We start from the raw sequence: 18,176 nt of genomic DNA on the forward strand, positions 1-18,176 counted from the left end.
TAGGTGGTCACAAAGCACCGAGCTGCTCTCCCTGTGCTATGCGGCTGCTTCCCACTAGCCATCTATTTTCCGTTTGGTAGTGTATATATGTCCATGCCACTCTCTCACTTTGTCACAGCTTACCCTTCCCCCTCCCCATATCCTCAAGTCCATGCTCTAGTAGGTCTGTGTCTTTATTCCCATCTTGCCCCTAGGTGCTTCATGAATTTTTTTTTCCCCTTAGATTCCATATATATGTGTTAGCATACAGTATTTGTTTTTCTCTTTCTGACTTACTTCACTCTGTATGACAGACTCTAGGTCCATCCACCTCACTACAAATAACTCAATTTCGTTTCTTTTTATGGCTGAGTAATATTCCATTGTATATATGTGCCACATCTTCTTTATCCATTCATCTGTTGATGGACACTTAGGTTGCTTCCATGTCCTGGCTATTGTAAATAGAGCTGCAATGAACATTTTGGTGCATGACTCTTTTTGAATTATGGTTTTCTCAGGGTATATGCCCAGTAGTGGGATTGCTGGGTCGTATGGTAGAAAAATGGAGCTGGAGGAATCAGTCTCCCTGACTTCAGACTATACTACAAAGCTACAGTAATTAAGACAGTATGGTACTGGCACAAAAGCAGAAATATAGCTCAATAAAACAGGATAGAAAGCCCAGAGATAAGCCCACACACATATGGTCACCTTATCTTTGTTAAAGGAGGCAAGAATATACAGTGGAGAAAAGACAGCCTCTTCAATAAGTGGTGCTGGGAAAACTGGACAGGTACATGTAAAAGTATGAAATTAGAACACTCCCTAACACCATACACAAAAATAAACTCAAAATGGATTAAAGACCTAAATGTAAGGCCAGAAACTATCAAACTCTTAGAGGAAAACATAGGCAGAACACTCTATGACATAAATCACAGCAAGATCCTTTTTGACCCACCTCCTAGAGAAATGGAAATAAAAACAAAAATAAACAAATGGGACCTAATGAAAGTTCAAAGCTTTTGCACAGCAAAGGAAACCATAAACAAGACCAAAAGACAACCCTCAGAATGGGAGAAAATATTTGCAAATGAAGCAACTGACAAAGCATTAATCTCCAAAATTTACAAGCCGCTCATGCTGCTCAATAACAAAAAAACAAACAACCCAATCCAAAAATGGGCAGAAGACGTAAACAGACATTTCTCCAAAGAAGATATACAGATTGCCAACAAACACATGAAAGGATGCTCAACACCACTAATGGTTAGAGAAATGCAAATCAAAACTACAATGAGGTATCACCTCACACCAGTCAGAATGGGCATCATCAGAAAATCTACAAGCAACAAATGCTGGAGAGGGTGTGGAGAAAAGGGAACCCTCTTGCACTGTTGGTGGGAATGTAAACTGATACAGCCACTATGGAGAACAGGATGGACGTTCCTTAAAAAACTACAAATAGAAGAATGTTACCTATTAAATGCCAGGTGAGAATAGGGATACCAGACCGAGCGTGCATGCGTGTGCGTGTGTGTGTGTGGGGGGTCGGGGGAGGGATATGTAGGATGCAGGCAGTTGCCCACTCCTTTCTTCAGCCAATTTCTTTAAACCCGGTTCTACCCTTGGCTCACTAGAAATTTAGCTGGCAAAGAATTTTATACCGAATGTGTTCAATTAACACATGTATGCAGTATTTGACATATTTCCACATTTGCTGACTTTTGTGGCTTTACATTTGCAATCAATCATAGCCTAACGTTCATTTAACGTTAATCCTTTTTTAAAGTTTTCAACTTCGTTTTTATTTAAAAGCCCTGTTGCAACCACCAAATACCTGACTCAGCTCGCTGCTAGACACAGAGCGTCAAATTTCCCAGCCCACTTAATTTGAAAGCCTGCCAAGATAGGTGAAAGGCCTTATAAATATGTAAAACAGGAAGTTCAAATTACAGTCAAGTAAATCTCTGGTGATTGATGTTCTTTTCAAAACAGTTTTTTAAAAGAACTAATGAAAAGCAGCACATTTCTAAGACACCCCCCACCCCACCCCCGCCCCAGACCCCCAAGGCTTCACCGGAGTTCAGCCTGGACAATGTACTTTTAGTACTGTATTTATTTTGGATTTTTACCACTTCCTGGAGGCCTGGAGGAGCCACAGTGGGAGGATCCAAAAAAACTCAGTACCACAGCCATTTTGTTTGTAAGGCAGACTGGTAGAATTCTATCAGCCGGCAGACGTTTCTGAAACAATTTTTAAGAAGGAAAAAAAAAAAGTATGCCTATTGTTTGTAATGTAGCCGCTAAAAAGTATTATTTTATTTTTATTTTCTTTACAAATGGAAGTTGTTGTGGCTAAGCAATTCTATTTTTTTTTTTTTCCCAAGGAGTTAAAGCTGCAGACGACATGAATTTTGTGCAAGGCTTCTTTGGGTACCTTCAGGACGTCCAATGGGGAAAAAAAAAATTGTTTGATGGGAATCATTTTTCACTGGCCACATTGGTATCCAAATTAGACATCGACGTCGGTGAATGACCATCTGCTTAAGAAAAGCATGCTATTCCCTAAAAACCCACATGCAAGAAATAAGAGCGTTGCCGGTCGTCAAAGGGACATTTTCCTGAGCTCACGGGCGGTCGTGGGCGCTATTGTTTTGCAGTGTCACTTCGTAGCGAGCTCAGACTTTGTCATTTGGGGGGCTGTGTGTTTAAAAGCCCAGTGTAAAATGGCACTCACACTGCATTTTTTTCCGAGCTGCAGGAGGCGGGAGGAGAGGGGGACACTGGCCTCCCAGCCAATCAGGGCCTGCCTGCTTGCCATCGCAAAGTTGTTAACCCCAGAGTCTTCTAAGGCTGCCTCGGCCTCCTCTGCTTTTAATCTTCCGCGGATATTTCTCCGATTTCTCCCAAACGCCCACAGATCCTTGAGAAGCCACCGCGAGCAGCCACCGATCAGGGAAGAAAGTATGACTTTTTATTTACCCAATATTGTGAAGATGTTGGAAGATCCGTGTGCCGCCTGGAGGCTGTTGTTTCTAGGGACACAAGTGTCCAGCCTATATTGTTACAATTCTTTTTCCAGAACTGGCTTCTTCTTCGCCTCCGCTGATGGTAAGTTTGTAATTTTAAACATTTATGTCATTACATCTTTGAACGAGCCGCCAGCTAAGAAGGATTTTCATTGTGTTTCTTCTAACAAAACCAATCTTTGTATTTTTCTTTAGCTTTGATCTCTGCACATTTCCAGCTAATCTTGTCTGGCTAATTTTTACCAGAAGAAAAAAAAAATTAGTGTTTTTTTTTTTTTAACCCCATGACTAAAGCTAAATATTTATGATATAAATTATACTTTAATTACTGTGAGCTAAGGGAAACTCAGCTATTTCAAGATGGACTTGTTTTGTGCCAGCATGTTGGTAACGCCAAATATGTGCATATCCTCCTTATAAAAATGATGTATTACCTAATTTGTCCAGGACTAAATGATTAGCAGGCGAACTATGGATGTAGTTTGGTTTGAAACAGGCCTATTGTGGTTTTCCTGATGGATTACTTGGATACAAACTACAGAAAAGCTGCCCTTGGTATAATGAAGGTGGAGATTGACATAACCGGGTTTATATTAAGTTATGGCTGTTACTAAATAGTGGATCTTTTATTTGCTGATCAGATCTAAACTTGTGTTCCATGATAGTAATTCTCTGAGGCTCCTCATTAGATAATCTTTGCAGATCTATCTTGTTTTTTCTCCAAAAATGTATATTTGGGAGACATTTTGTAATTTGGGGCATTTTTCTAATTTTTTTTTTCTCTTTTTGCACACGGTGGGCGATCTTTTTTGTTTTGCATGGATCTGTGCTGGTGGCGCTGTATAGCTCTCAACAATTTACGTCAGTTTCACTAAAAGAAAAAAGGAGGAAAAAAAAAAGAGGTGGGGCAAGATTTGATCTATTATCCTCTCCCTTTATTTCCTAAAAGAAAGTTCAATTTGGTCGGAGGAAATTATTCAGTTGTATTAGTTTAATGTTTTCTGTGAACTGTGAAGGGTGAGAACAGACACGTCGTCACAGCCCGTCCGGGGAGCAGCAGGGCCGAGCATGCAGTTTGCAGTTGTGTTTTTTCTGATCTGATTATCTCTAGATCAGAAAATTTTCGATAGTAAGCTGTCAGCTTACCCTCTCTTTCCTCAGTAACATTTTGCATTTTCCTTCTATTACAATATCATCCATTGCTAATGTCTTCAATTGAACAAAACGTTTTGCGTTCTAGCTCACTGAACGTTGTAAAAGTTGAATTTCATTTTGAACCTAGGAATTTCTTAAATAACTATTCTAAGTTTCTCCTGGGAATTTTCTAGGAGTTTGACATATAAGAATGCCTACGTTGTTGTTTGTTTTATTTTGAAGTGATACTTCAGTTGGATTTATGTACATCCTTGCTTTAAAAAGAGCAAATATTTTGGAATAGGATAATTTTTTTAAGAATATGGATACAACTGCTTTTAACTTTAAAAATATTGGTATTTGTATATCTAAATGCAGGGTAAATCTTGTCCATCTTTGTTCTTACTGGGAGTTATCTGATTAGAGAATATGGGATTTAGGCCCAAAGCCTCCCAAGAACAAAAATGTATATTATGATATGACATAGTTTTTACTGGTCCCTGTGAACATTTTAGTTGTTTATGAAGATAGTAAGTATGTCCTTAATTGAAAAAGAAAGTGGGAGAAATCAGTCATTGTACCTAAAAACACATCATTTTGCCAAATAAAACAAACAAAAAAACTGAAATAGTATCCTAAACCACCTTTTCATATGATTGTAGAGATGATTTCTTGAGTAAAAATTTCTGGAGTTATTATTAAGTGTTGTTATTCACTTTGAAATATGTAAATGCTCATTTCACTAATCATTAAAATTTTGAAGTAAAAGAATGTGTGAAAATGACTAGGAATAGTATTTCCAATTTCTGTGTCCCTATAATTTATTTATCTGTGTAGGACCCTTTCCTTGAACTTCAAAACTATTTATATATTATGCCTATATTTTGTTTATACTCTGCTATAAAAATTTGAAAATGTTCACTGTAACATTTTATCTCTTCATAAAATTTAAATGCCGCCATCAAGACTGGTTTTGACGTTATAGATTATTTATAGAATGGAATACTGCAGGTGTAAATATATTATCTAACCCCCTGACTGTGCTGGAGCTTAGTTCCCCAAAGTTAATCTACTGAATAAAATATACTGCCCAATATGTTTATTGCTAAAATATTCTGTTATTCAGCTGGTGACGTTTTTCATTTTAATTTGTGAAAACTAAAAATGTTTATATAATGTAGCCCCTCTTTTAAAAACAGACTGATGCTGTGAAGTCCATATGTAGCTATGCAATGTTCTTTGTTCTCCTATATCATTGACTATTACATCACTGATTATGAGTAACCGTTATAGTTACATCTTCACTTTTTAAAATCACCCATAGATATTTATGTTAAAGATATTCTTCTATCTGTGACTCTTACATCACTAAATAAGGAGGTTTAAATCTATGAGGCAAAAACAACTCATTGTTTTATATTATTCTCCATTTTTAAATCCACCTTGGGCTTCATTTTAGCTCTTCATTCTTTGGACGTTAATTTTTTTTTTTTTTTTTTTATTGACAACGTTTTGTAGGCATTTAGTTTGAGTTTGGTGAGATTATGATTAGAATGATTATAATAAACTATGTTTTATCAGAAAAAAATCTTTATTTAGTAAATTTGGTGTACAGGGAACTAACTCAGTTTTTCATAGTAACAGTTGCTAGATCATGAACAATAAAGAATTATTTTTTTAATCTTGAAATGTCATTTCAGTCAACAGTTACACACTTATTTTTTCTTGCACACCTTTTTATCAGAGATAGTAGCAAGTAGCAAAATTGACTATGTTAAAATATCGTTATCATTTTTTTCACCCTGCCCATCCCTCTGAGGGAGGGGGAGGGGTCAATGAGTAGTGAAATGGCCAAAAAACAGTTTGCAGAAAGAAGAAATAAATAATGCCAAAGACACGGAAAATCTGTAAATCAAATTCCAAACAATAAACCTCAGAAATACGAACTTGAAATTATGAGCTTGGTCAATAATGGAAATAAACTGAAAATTTTATTAAGACTTCATTTAGTGAACCAACATAATTTCCTAATTTATTAATTTGTATGCATTAGTATTGCTAAAGATTGGGGAAATTTTCAGGTTAGCAAACCTATTAGGAAAGATGAAGTAACAAAGGGAAGAAACATTTGCAGTGATATCAAGATGACATCATAAAATGCTGAAAATATCAATTAGCCAGAACCAATCTAATACACCTTGGAATAAACTTTTTTAAAAGAAGGAAAGATAGCTAAAAATTTTGCCCTCTGAAAACCAAGTTCAATAGAGACCTGAAACTGTATATATTTCTAATTCCACCCTCTTTTTGTGCGTACTTACCTGTGCTATTTCTTGGACATATCATTACATGTTTTGCAAAGGAAGAGACGGGGAAAGAAAATATGAGACCAAATGGGTGTTTGTGTTATGACTTTGTTTTTTATCTTTCCCAAAAGATTCTCAAATGGAGACTCTGAAGGGAAAGTAAAGCAAAGATAATGATTTCTTGAAGAAAAAGATGAAAGGAGTATCCTTTATACTTGATTTATTCAGCATTTTTTTCTTTTGGGGGTATGTTTGTTCTAGTTTTTCTTCCTATTATGTGCTATGATGCTAAAGGGCTGAGATACAATATTAAGACAAAGAGGCAAGGATCCCTGCTCTCAGGGAGTTTACAGTCCAATGTGGTTCAACATTTTAAAGATACTTAAATCTAAGATCTTGGATGTGGGAGGTTCCCATCTGAGAATAAAGGCAAAGTAAGATTTCTGGGGTAGAAACTTAAAAAAATTTTTTTAAATCTATTTATATAGGATTTAACAAGTGTCCTTCTGTCCTTCTACTAAAGGACCATTATTTGGGACACAGTGAGGGGAAGATAGCCCTCAGATTTTAGATATAGCCCAAACAGATGCTATATAAATAGCTGGTTAGCTAATGCAAATTCCTATTGCAAAGTGAGAAATAAAATATTAACTTATTCGCTTGAGAAGAAAGGAGACGGGGATCACTCTGGTTGTAGGAATTTTGGATGTGTCCTTGTGAGGTCCATTTAATGAAAACTTTTTTTTTTAACGTGGTGAAGCCTCATTTTGTACATTTTGCTCTCCTTGTCATGAAATAAATGTCAATGTCAATAAAAATGGTGAGATGAAGCAGGGAAATACAATTATAGTGTTGAAGGATTACATCAGAATTAAGATATTTATTTTTATTTTGAAACCTGAAAATTTTAATGATATTTATGTAACAGGAATTTTTATAATAACCTTTTGTATTTTAATTTATGAAGGTAATATAATTAGACATTTAGCTAATCGGTAATTAGTTAAGTACATCAGATATGGAGCAGGAAAGTAAGACTGCTGTTATATATAGATGAATTGGAAGGGAAGGAACTCTTCATTAAATCTCTACGTGTGGTTTAAGATCACCTCCAGAATAAAGTCACCAAATTAGTTTGTCACACAGCCAATTAAGATACTAAATGTATTATATCATATAGTTTGCTTTTGTACTAATGTAGGATCCTACTGATAATGGTGTGAAAAAATGAGGAGATTTATTATTTCAACTAAATTAATAATCAGGAGGCAAGCCAGTTCTAGGTTGGGTTCAATAGCTCAACAATGTTATCAAGTTCCTTGGTAGGTTCTATTCTTTTACATTGCCGTAATGTCAGCAGTGTCTTTCCTCATAGTCACAAGATGGCTGCTGCAGCTCCAAGCATCATATCCTGATATTACAATTTCCAGAGGGAGGAGAGTTTCTCTTATGTATCTTTTTAGAAGGGAAGAAATTCTTTCCCAGAGGCGCACAACACACTGCTTCTTACAGTTCTTTGGCCAGGTTTGTAGGAAATGCTCATACCTAAACCCTTCACTGACCGGGAGATTGAAGTTACCTTAATCGGTTTAGCTAGGGAGGATCTTTTGGAAAGGTGAACACCTGCTGAGTAGCCAGTGCTCAATGTGGCTAGCTCCCATTTGCTTTGTATAAACTTTAATGGCTTTGTAAAAACATTCTTCAATGATAAAACATGAATATCTGTTTTCATAGAGAGCAGACTGCTCATGGATGCAGCTAATTTAGAAAAAAATAAACATTTAATTAGAGCTTACTATGTCCCAGCCTCTAGGTTAAATGCTACCTTTATTAAATATCTCCTTAAATCCTCACACAAACTTTGGGGATAGGATAATTATTATACCCATTTCACAAATGAGGAAACGGAGGCTTAGAGAGGTTTGGCCCAGGTTACACAGTAAGTGAAAAAGGTGGAGTTTGAACCTGGAAAGTCTGAAATCATAGCCTGTATAACTACCTATTCTTCTATACTGTCACACTGGATATTTGTGAATTTATGTTCTGTAAATTGGCATATTTTAAATGCACTGTATGATACTCCTGTTTAAATGAATCCTCTAGTGACTAATTTTATAAATCTAATAATCTTTTCTTAAGATGAGTAGTGCTTACCTAATTTATCAGTTGTACATATCTGAATTTTTGTATTGAATTTGCAGAAGGCACATGTACTGCATCTCATCTCTTCAGGAACATCTCTGAAATTCTTTTAGAAGTTGCATTTCTATAGGGAAAAAAAGATCAGAGAGTAGAGAGTCAGTGAGGCTTTGTTGAAGTGGGTAAATTCATGATTCATAGCACTAGGTTGAAAGAGAATACTGGCTCCTATTTCACAACTTACAAGGTCAATTTTATGTACAAAATGTTTCCATCTTTGGGATGTATGGAAGTTTTCCCCTTGGGGGATTCAGTGTACCTCAAACTTGAGTGTGCACCGGAATCACCTAAAACACAGGTGTCTGGGCCCACACCTGGGGTTCCTGGATCAGTGGGTCTGGGGCGGGGCCTGAGAAGCTGCCAGCCCCCAGGTGCTGCCGATGCTTTCAGTCCAGAGACCACCCTTTGAGACGCTGCTCTAGAGGATCAGATGGTACCTGCCATGGTAAATATTCTGGCTTGAAATATGCCAAACTGTAAAGGATGTCATTTCATAAATGGCGAATATATGAATAAATACATATGCAGGATGAATAGGTGGTCAGGATATCCTGCTTGAGAGCTGAGCGATGACTTGAAGGAGGATTCCTCTTATCCTCAGCATGAACAACACATTTGAGACTTATTTTTCCATCAATTCATATATGTGTGTGTTTTTAACTTCAAAAAAAATTAGTCCATAATTTACCAATTATTTTTAAAACCAAGTAAAAATAGAACTTAGTTGTACTCGGTAGCAAGTTACATCTGAAAAAGACTTGTGTATCTGTGGCATTTTGATGGTTTTTCTCAAGATTTTATCCCACCAGCCACTAAAGTCCCACTTTCATTAAAAGGACACAGTTTTGATGAGACTGAGAAAGAGAGGCCGTCATGCCAATGACCTATATTTAGCTCTGAAACTCAGGCCGCTGCCCCAATGCACTGGAAACCCTCCATCCTCCCAAGACAGAGGTCACAACCTCCAGCTGAAAAACACTCTCACGTGCCAAGGAGCCAAGAGGGCCTTTCCAAGAGTGTAATTGCTTCACTGCTTTGAGACATAAGAAACAAGTTAGGGACTTCCCTGGTGGCCCAGTGTTTAAGAATCCACCTGCTAATGCAGGGGACATGGGTTCGATCCCTGGTCCAGGAAGATCCCACATGCTGCGGAGCAACTAAGCCCGTGCGCCACAACTACTGAGCCTGCGTGCTCTAACTACTGAAGCCCACACGCCTAGAACCCGTGCTCCGCAAGGAGAGAAGCCACCGCAATGAGAAGCCCGCGCACCACAACACAGCCAAAAATAAATAAGTAAATAAATAAATCTTAAAAAAAGAAATAATTTAGTTCTGAAGGCTTTTGCTCATTTTTCATTAAAGTCCAAGAAACAAACCTCCCACATAAATGAGTAAAAAACAGTCAGCCAATTCAATGTCCTTAACATTTCCAGTAGCCTGTGTAAGTGTTGAGTTATCCTTGTATCCACTGGAGGCCTTGGCAAGAAGCTGGGATGAAGTACCCCGAGGAGGCAGCTTTGTACTGGTTTTGTCCAGTATCAAAAAGCGTCACTTAGCACCTGTGTAATAACAGACGCACATCATTTAAAATGGCCAGGACTGCCAGAACTGTGCTGTCCAGGATAGTGGCCACTAGCCACACGTGGCTGTATGTAAATTTAAATTTGAAGTAATTAAAATTAAACATTCAGTAGCTACACCTGGCTGGTGGTTATTGGACAACAGGTTTGTGGAATGTTTCTGTCTTAGTCGTTCAAGTTGCCGTCACAGAATATCATAAACTGGGTAGCTTATAAATGACCGAAATTTATTTCTCACAGTTCTGGAAGCTAGGAAGTCCAAGATCAAGGTGCCAGCAGATTCTGTGTCTGGTGAGGGTCCACTTCCTGGTTCATAGATGTGTCCTCGCACGGCAGAAGGGGAGAAGGAGCTCTCTGGGGTCTCTTTTACAAGGGCACCGATCCCATTCATGAAGGCTCCACCCTCGTGACCTAATCACCTCCCAATGGCCCCACCTCCAAATGCCATCACATCGGGGGCTAGGATTTCAATATATGAATTGGAGGGTGGGGGAGGACATAAACGTTCAGTCTGCAGCAATGTCCATAGTTGTGGAAAGTTCTCTTGGAACTTCAGACCACGGTAGGCTCACAATGTAGACCAGTGGTTCTCAACTCTGTCTGCACTTAGAATCAACCAGAAACTCAAAAATAAAATGCCTGCACCCCATCCTCAGAGGTTCTAGCTGATCTGGGTGGAATCTGGGCGTAAGTATTTTGCAAAAGCTGTCCACGTGATTCTATCGATATTACATAGCCAGGGTTGAGAATTGCTGAGCGACACTACGGAAGAGAGACACTAAACCAAAAATTGGGGTGGTCAGTAGATAGTGTTGCTACTTCTCATCTCAATCTTTCAAAAGCTACAATCCATCTTCTAGGAAGTGAGGAAGGTTCAAACTGAAAGAATAATTGGACAGTCCAACCAGTTCTGTCAACATATTCTGATTGCCTAATGAACAACTTTAGTTGGAAGAAAAATGGATCAACTGCTAGTCTTCAGTTACAAGTTACTTGATGCTCTCAAGAGTGAGTCTTGTATATCGAAAGACTATAGATAGTCTTGTATATTGAAGGACTTTTGGTCTCACTTATATAAACACCTCCCAACTTTTTATATACATTTATACATTTACTACATCTGATTGCCTACTTTGGTACTTTAGCAGACATTTTTAAGTTAAGAAAGTCTTACCTGTCTCATAAATTGAACTTCTAAATATGTTGCTTCTTAAGTTCTCTTTAATGTTTATACTTCATATAACTTAGTAGGAGTGCTACTTAAATGTGTAATAAGCTAACCTCTTACTCCATTAGGTCAAATGTTCTGAAACAGAAAAATTACATAGACTAAGAAAACATTTCTGTACTTATCCTAAATCTTTCTGAAGTTAAAAGATTCTTACCTACTAAGAAAAGAGTTATCCTACCAAACAATTTGTGGTGTTGCCTTCTCAAGTTTATTTTTTGTCTGCCTTCTCAGCTAATTGAAGTTTCTTGATGAGCAGAGATTTTGATTAGAACACAATTAGATCCTTGTCTGAGGCACTGATGTGACACAATGAGCCTTATTTATGTTCACTGTATCAAAAAAAACAAAAAACTATTCTCAAAGTCTACTTCCCTGAGATATTGAGTCATATCTTTACCTTTTTTTTTCAAGTCATGTCAGAATCGTTGGTCCCCGTACAAGTGGCTACATCAACTGACAAATATTTGGATTTCGCATTTCTTAATCTTTTAGAATATATAACTGTCCCTTAGAGACCTTTGAACTTGGCAGGCTTCTGCATTCTTTGTGGGTTTTTTTGTTTTTTTTTTTTTAGTTCTCTTAATAATTTTATCTTCTGTAGATACAAATAAACATGTTTCAGATTTAAGGATTTCAGTTTCCCCCACCACATAAGAACACTGCCCATGGGGACAATCTTGTTTTACTTCCCATCTGCCAAAAATGGAATTTGATAATAGACGTAGCTCAGTAGAAAAGGCAGACGTTACTTATAACTATTCAATTACAATTATGAGAAAACTTAAGAGCTGGCTACTTATACCCATTCCTGTGAAAAATAACAATCATCACAATAATAGAAATAATAGCTACCATTTATTGAGTTTTACTGTGTTTCAGGCACTGTGCTAAGGGCTTAAAGTGAATTATGCTGTGTAACCCTCAAAGCCCTGTGAATACTACCGTCCCCCCAATTTCCAGAGAAGAAGAAAATGGAGGCTTAGAGAAGTACTGTCTCAAGAGCCACAGAATTAGGGAACAGCGGAGCCAAGGTTGCAAGGCAGGCAGTCTGCCTTGGAACCCCTGCTCTTAATCACTGCTACAAGCTACAAGCACTCAAAGAACTCAAATAGAAGTCCCTCCCGTCCCAGGTTATCTTCATAAAGCAGTATGAAAAAGTGGAAGATGTAAATGAAAAAGGCCAAAAAAACCTCCGGTTATCCTGTTATGGGGGGAAAACACAAAAACCCAAAAAACCCTATACTAGTTGATGTTACTTTTCTTTTTTTTTTTTTTTTTTTTTTTTTTTGCGGTACGCGGACCTCTCACTGTTGTGGTCTCTCCCGTTGCGGAGCACAGGCTCCGGACGCGCAGGCTCAGCGGCCATGGCTCACGGGCCCTAGCCGCTCCGCGGCATGTGGGATCTTCCCGGACCGGGGCACGAACCCGTGTCCCCTGCATTGGCAGGCGGATTCTCAACCACTGCGCCACCAGGGAAGCCCCCTTGATGTTACTTTTCTTAATCAAGAAAACAAAATGCCATAGCATACAGCTCAGAGCAAGTCATATAATAAAAATACCAAGAAACAAATAAAAATGTACATATAGCATCATTAGGCTCACTTTAGTCTAAACAAATATAGAACATTCAAGAAATCAATAATTCTTGCAGGCTCCTACATTCTTTCACGTTCTGTCTTGTAGGGCAATCAACTCTTGCAGATATTAACAGATTTAACTGACACTGAGTCTCTCTCATGGCTTTGATCTGACTATGTGGTCACAGTTTCCAAGGCGATTCTATTGACAAGGTTTTTTTTAACTTCCAGATAGCTGACTGGAAGTCTCTCCATACACATTTCTGTTGAAGACATTATGAGAACACTTTAAATACACAGCTTTGACCAATCTGAGTTCCTCGGTCTGCCCTTTACGACGTGTGTAACCTTTGGCCAGTTACTCAACTGTGCAGAACCCCAGTTTTCTCTTCTATGAATCGAAGTGATATTACTTACTCACCTGGCTGCTGTGAGATTACAGTGGGGTTCATGCATGTAAAGCACCTAGAATGGTGCCTGACATGACATAAGCACTCAGTGTGCACTTTAAGTTCATTTTTTCACAGTCACTCCTGATTTTAGGGATCAACATCAGTCTTACTTGGTGTGATGGGAATTAAAAAGACCACTCTATTCAGGTGTAAGGTTGTTGCAATATTAGAGAGGCTCCCTTTGTCCTCCCCCAGGTCCTCTACAAAAAGTCAGTGAATCAGCTATCCTCTCCAAGAATTAAGATTCCTTTGCTAACTGCTCTTCACTCATTAAATAAATCCTTATTGAGCTTCTACTACATTAAAGCAACAACTATATTGTGCAGGGCCTTAAAGGATTAAAGGGAGAACAGAAGAGAAAGATCTGGGAATTGGGGTAAACCTCGTGGAGCAGGTACTTTTGACCAGAACCTTGGAAGGTGGGTAGGCTTTCAACATGTAGAAATTGAGAGAAGACATGCGGGTAAAGAAAGCAGTGTGAGCATAGGCAAGGAGGAGAGAAAACTCTGTGGCACTTGGGAATACCAGCTAGAAGTCCAGTGTGGGTAGACAGTAAGCTGTAATGCTTGGGGGCTAGAGACTGGGGGGAGATAGACCCATGATGGTAGCTGGGAAACAGCACAGGGAGGACTTGGGAACCTGGATGTTGGTCATTGCCCATCAAACATCAGTTCAAGTGCTTGTAACTGGCCAGAAAATGGTGATGGGTTAAATAGGGAGGAACTACTTCTTTGATATATAAACCTGTTTACGCATTAGGCTGGTAGAGGAAAACTCCAGTGGTCTGGATCTCCGGCCAGATAAGTTTTGGTGGGAAAAGTAAAGAAGTAAAATAGGTTGAAAGTTTGGGACAATTTTCAGTTAAGTGTGAACACTGGGCAGCAGGGGGCAGCAGGGGGCAGCACTGAAGAATTGAAAGAATGCATAAGGGATTTATTTGCTTTTGTTTACTATTTCTTGGCAATTATGAGTTTGTATCTATAAGGCTACTTGTATTGATAATAACTGAGTATTCTTTTTCCCTAAATGAATAGAAATGTAAAGAGAAAAGAAGAAAAATAACAGGCTAGCTGATGGCAGAATGACATTACTCTTCATTTGAGACCATAAAAATAGACGGTTGTCTATGTATTATTTCCTTTCAAACGTATGGGAACTCAAATTTCGTATAAAATTTAAAAGTATACATTTCAATTGGAAACACATCTTTATTTGACTCTTTAAGATTTTGTGCTGTTTTGGAAGCACACTTGTTCAGCCACACTATGTTAAAGGAACTAGTGAAACAGTGGGGGAAATCTTGAAAATAAAATTTGAGTTAAACAATGAATAGAAATTTTAAGTACACATTCTATTTGACATACCAAATATATGGAATTTCAAATTTTGGTTTTTTATGATTATGAAATTTTATTTTAAAACTTTATTCTTTAGATCTAAAATTCAAGATTAGCTACACTAAATTTCATAAGATTTTTCTGGCGTAATTCACCTCTTACTAAACTTTTTAAAAGTTTGGATGGTTAGTGATGTTAAGAGTGGAATATTGGAAATTTCCAGGTAGTTTCTTTTTAGCTCTGGAATTTACCATTGCAAATGCTACATTACACCCAACAGAGAAACTCTCTCTCTCTCTCTCTCTCTCTCTCTCAAGTGTGTGAGGAAGGTGGTATCACGCTGCTTCACACACTTGGGGAGGAACTTTCTTCTCTCTGTTCCTTCGTGATTCTCTCATTGTCTATCATAGATGTTTAGGAGGTCGTGATCCCTGTGTGGGTTCCTCATGTACTGCTCTTTGCTCCCTCGTTTCACCTTTGCTGTAGGTGCTTCTTTCCACGTACTGCCATAACACCATTGTCACTTTAATAGATACATAAATTACTTTACAAGGTTGTGTTAATTTCTGCTGTACAGCAGTGATTCAGATATATATATATATGTATATATATATATATACATATATATATATAAATTCTTTTAAAAATATTCTTTCCATTATGGTTTATCATAGGATATTGGGTATAGTTCTCTGTGCTATATAGTATGTGTTGTTGTTTATCCATTCTGTATATAATAGCTTACATCTGCTCACCCCAACCTCACTCCATCCCTCTCCCGACCCCCTCTCCTTTGGCAATCACAAGTCTGTTCTCTATGTCTGTGAGTCTGTTTGTTTCGAAGATAGGTTCATTGGTGTCATATTTCAGATTCCACTTATAAGTGATATCATATGGTATTTGTCTTCTCTTTCTGATTTACTTCACTTAGTATGATAATCTCTAGTTGCATCCATGTTGCTGCAAATGGCATGATTTTGTTCTTTTTTATGGATAGTAGTATTCCACTCTATATATGTACCATATCTTCTTTATCCATTCATCTGTCCATGGACATTTAGGTTGTTTCCATGTCTTGGCTATTGTAAATAATGCTGCTATGAACATAGGGGTGCATGTATCTTTTTGAATTAGAGTTTTGTCTGGGTATATGCCCAGGAGTGGGATTGCTGGGTCGCATGGTAGTTCTATTTTTAGTTTTTCAAGGAACCTTCATACTGTTCTCCATAGTGGCTGTATCAATTTACATTCCCACCAACAGCATAAGAGGGTTCCCTTTTCTCCACACCCTCTCCAGCATTTGTTATTTGTAGAGTTTTTCATGATGAATAGTCACATAAATTGATGGTTGACTATTCCATGATGGTTGAATATTGATTTCCAACTTCATTATGGAAAATCTGAAATGACGAATAAACTTTCGGTTTAAGATAGTTAACCTGAAAAATTAGTTCTTAAATATCATGAAAAGAGATGAAAATAAACCACTTTGTAAAGTAAATTTATGAAACATTTCCAGTATATTTTATTTCAATCATTTGTAAATCTGAAAATATAAAGATATAAAATTATTTTAAATGTTCCTTTCAAACCAGGGTATTCCAGAATATTCACACAGGACATACCCTGTTTGTTTTTACACAAATTAAGTTCATTAAGGACAATGCCATCTTTTTCTTTGTATCTCCCATGGTTCGTAATACAATGCTTGCACAGAGATGGAGCCCCGTAAATGAAACAATGTTAGGAAAACTTATTAAAGTATATAAAACGTAACCTAGTTTTTTGATGTAAGATTTAAACGTACTCTTCATACTTTCACCATACTTTTCAAATTGTTATTGGTTACATTGTTACTATTATTGTTGTTATTGTTGCTGTTTGGTATTTTTTTCTCAGTGCTTGAACAATAATATTGTGTTAGTTACTTTCTTTATTACATAGAAATTCCCTGCACTTTTCCAGTGGTAATATCAGACTAACTGCAGACGTTTTATTACCAGACTTAATTATTTTGACCATTTCTGCTTCAGCTTTTGTTTCGAAGTTTGTACCTTTCTTTCCATATTAATTCTGAATATTTATTTTCCAGTTTTAATGATATATTTGTAAGCTACATGGATTTCTCAGACCACATTTGACCACACTTATGGCAAGACTACTTCTACTAAGCATTCTTTGAGAACTTTTTGTTTAATCATCAAGTGTTACTAATTACCAACTAACACAGTATAACATCTTGACTCACTCATTGAAATTACTCTCCCTAAGGCATATCTTCTAGGACTTTATTAGCTCTCATAACCTTCATAAGGGCCTTCTATACTATGTAAACATAGAGTCAGGAAATGCTGAAGGCATAGTTTCCATGGAAATCACATATCTCAAATTTAATTTTCTTTTCCTAGCGTTTTACATTTAGAAAATTTCATGTATCCCCATTTTTTTCGACCAACTACAGCAATGGGGAGATAATCATAAAATTTGAGTTGGAAGCATCGGAAGGGATCAGTAAGTCTTAGGCCTTTTTTTCAAAGTCGAAGATACTGAGGTCCAGGGAAATTAAGATCAAGATCACACAGCTAGTTGGTGGCAAAGCCAGGATTGGAACCTACATCTTTTTCTTTTTTTTTTTTTTTGCGGTTCGCGGGCCTCTCACTGTTGTGGCCTCTCCCGTTGCGGAGCACAGGCTCCGGAGGCACAGGCTCAGCGGTCATGGCTCACGGGCCCAGCCGCTCCGCAGCACGTGGGATCTTCCCGGACCGGGCCACGAACCCATGTCCTCTGCATCGGCAGGCGGACTCTCAACCACTGTGCCACCAGGGAAGCCCCTGGAACCTACATCTTTTAAAGTAAAATGCTAATAAATATTTAATACAGATGAGATAGCCTAGTGTGAATTATTTTTTAATTCATTGATGACTCAATTATAAAAATGTAACATGGCTTAAAAAGCTCTTTGCTTTTAAAAACTAGTCCTAAAAACTCACGTAATGGAGACAATATTATTATAAAATTAGACTATTTCCTGTATACTTAAAATTGTTTTTTTTTTTATTCCCATGGGGAATTAAGAAAGACCATTATATAGAATTTGTTAAAAATTAATGCTGAAGAATCATTGTTTCTCAAGGAGAGCATGAAAGTTTATTCAAAAAAGGCACAGGTTATGGAACAACCCAAGAAAATAAAGGCAAAGAGAATTCTCTTAAGGTGGAAGGAGGATAGGGGCTTCCCTGGTGGCGCAGTGGTTGAGAGTCCGCCTGCCAATGCAGGGGACGCGGGTTCGTGCCCCGGTCAGGGGAGATCCCACATGCCGCGGAGCGGCTGGGCCTGTGAGCCATGG

The 18,176-nt window shown here is 37.7% G+C and overlaps 1 protein-coding gene across 1 annotated transcript in view; it reads left to right on the forward strand.

Moving 5' to 3' along the window:
• The first annotated feature begins 2,794 nt into the window (after window positions 1–2,794).
• EPC1 (enhancer of polycomb homolog 1) overlaps window positions 2,795–18,176 on the forward strand; it is a 95,160-nt gene continuing 79,778 nt past the window's right edge. The window contains exon 1 of the mRNA XM_067704652.1: window positions 2,795–3,096. Coding sequence (XP_067560753.1) covers window positions 3,094–3,096 — 3 coding nt within the window. The 5' untranslated portion in view covers window positions 2,795–3,093. The remainder of the gene's footprint in view (window positions 3,097–18,176) is intronic.

The sequence above is a fragment of the Pseudorca crassidens genome, chromosome 1 (genome assembly GCF_039906515.1).
Source record: "Pseudorca crassidens isolate mPseCra1 chromosome 1, mPseCra1.hap1, whole genome shotgun sequence".
In the NCBI taxonomy this organism is placed as follows: Eukaryota; Metazoa; Chordata; class Mammalia; order Artiodactyla; family Delphinidae; genus Pseudorca; species Pseudorca crassidens.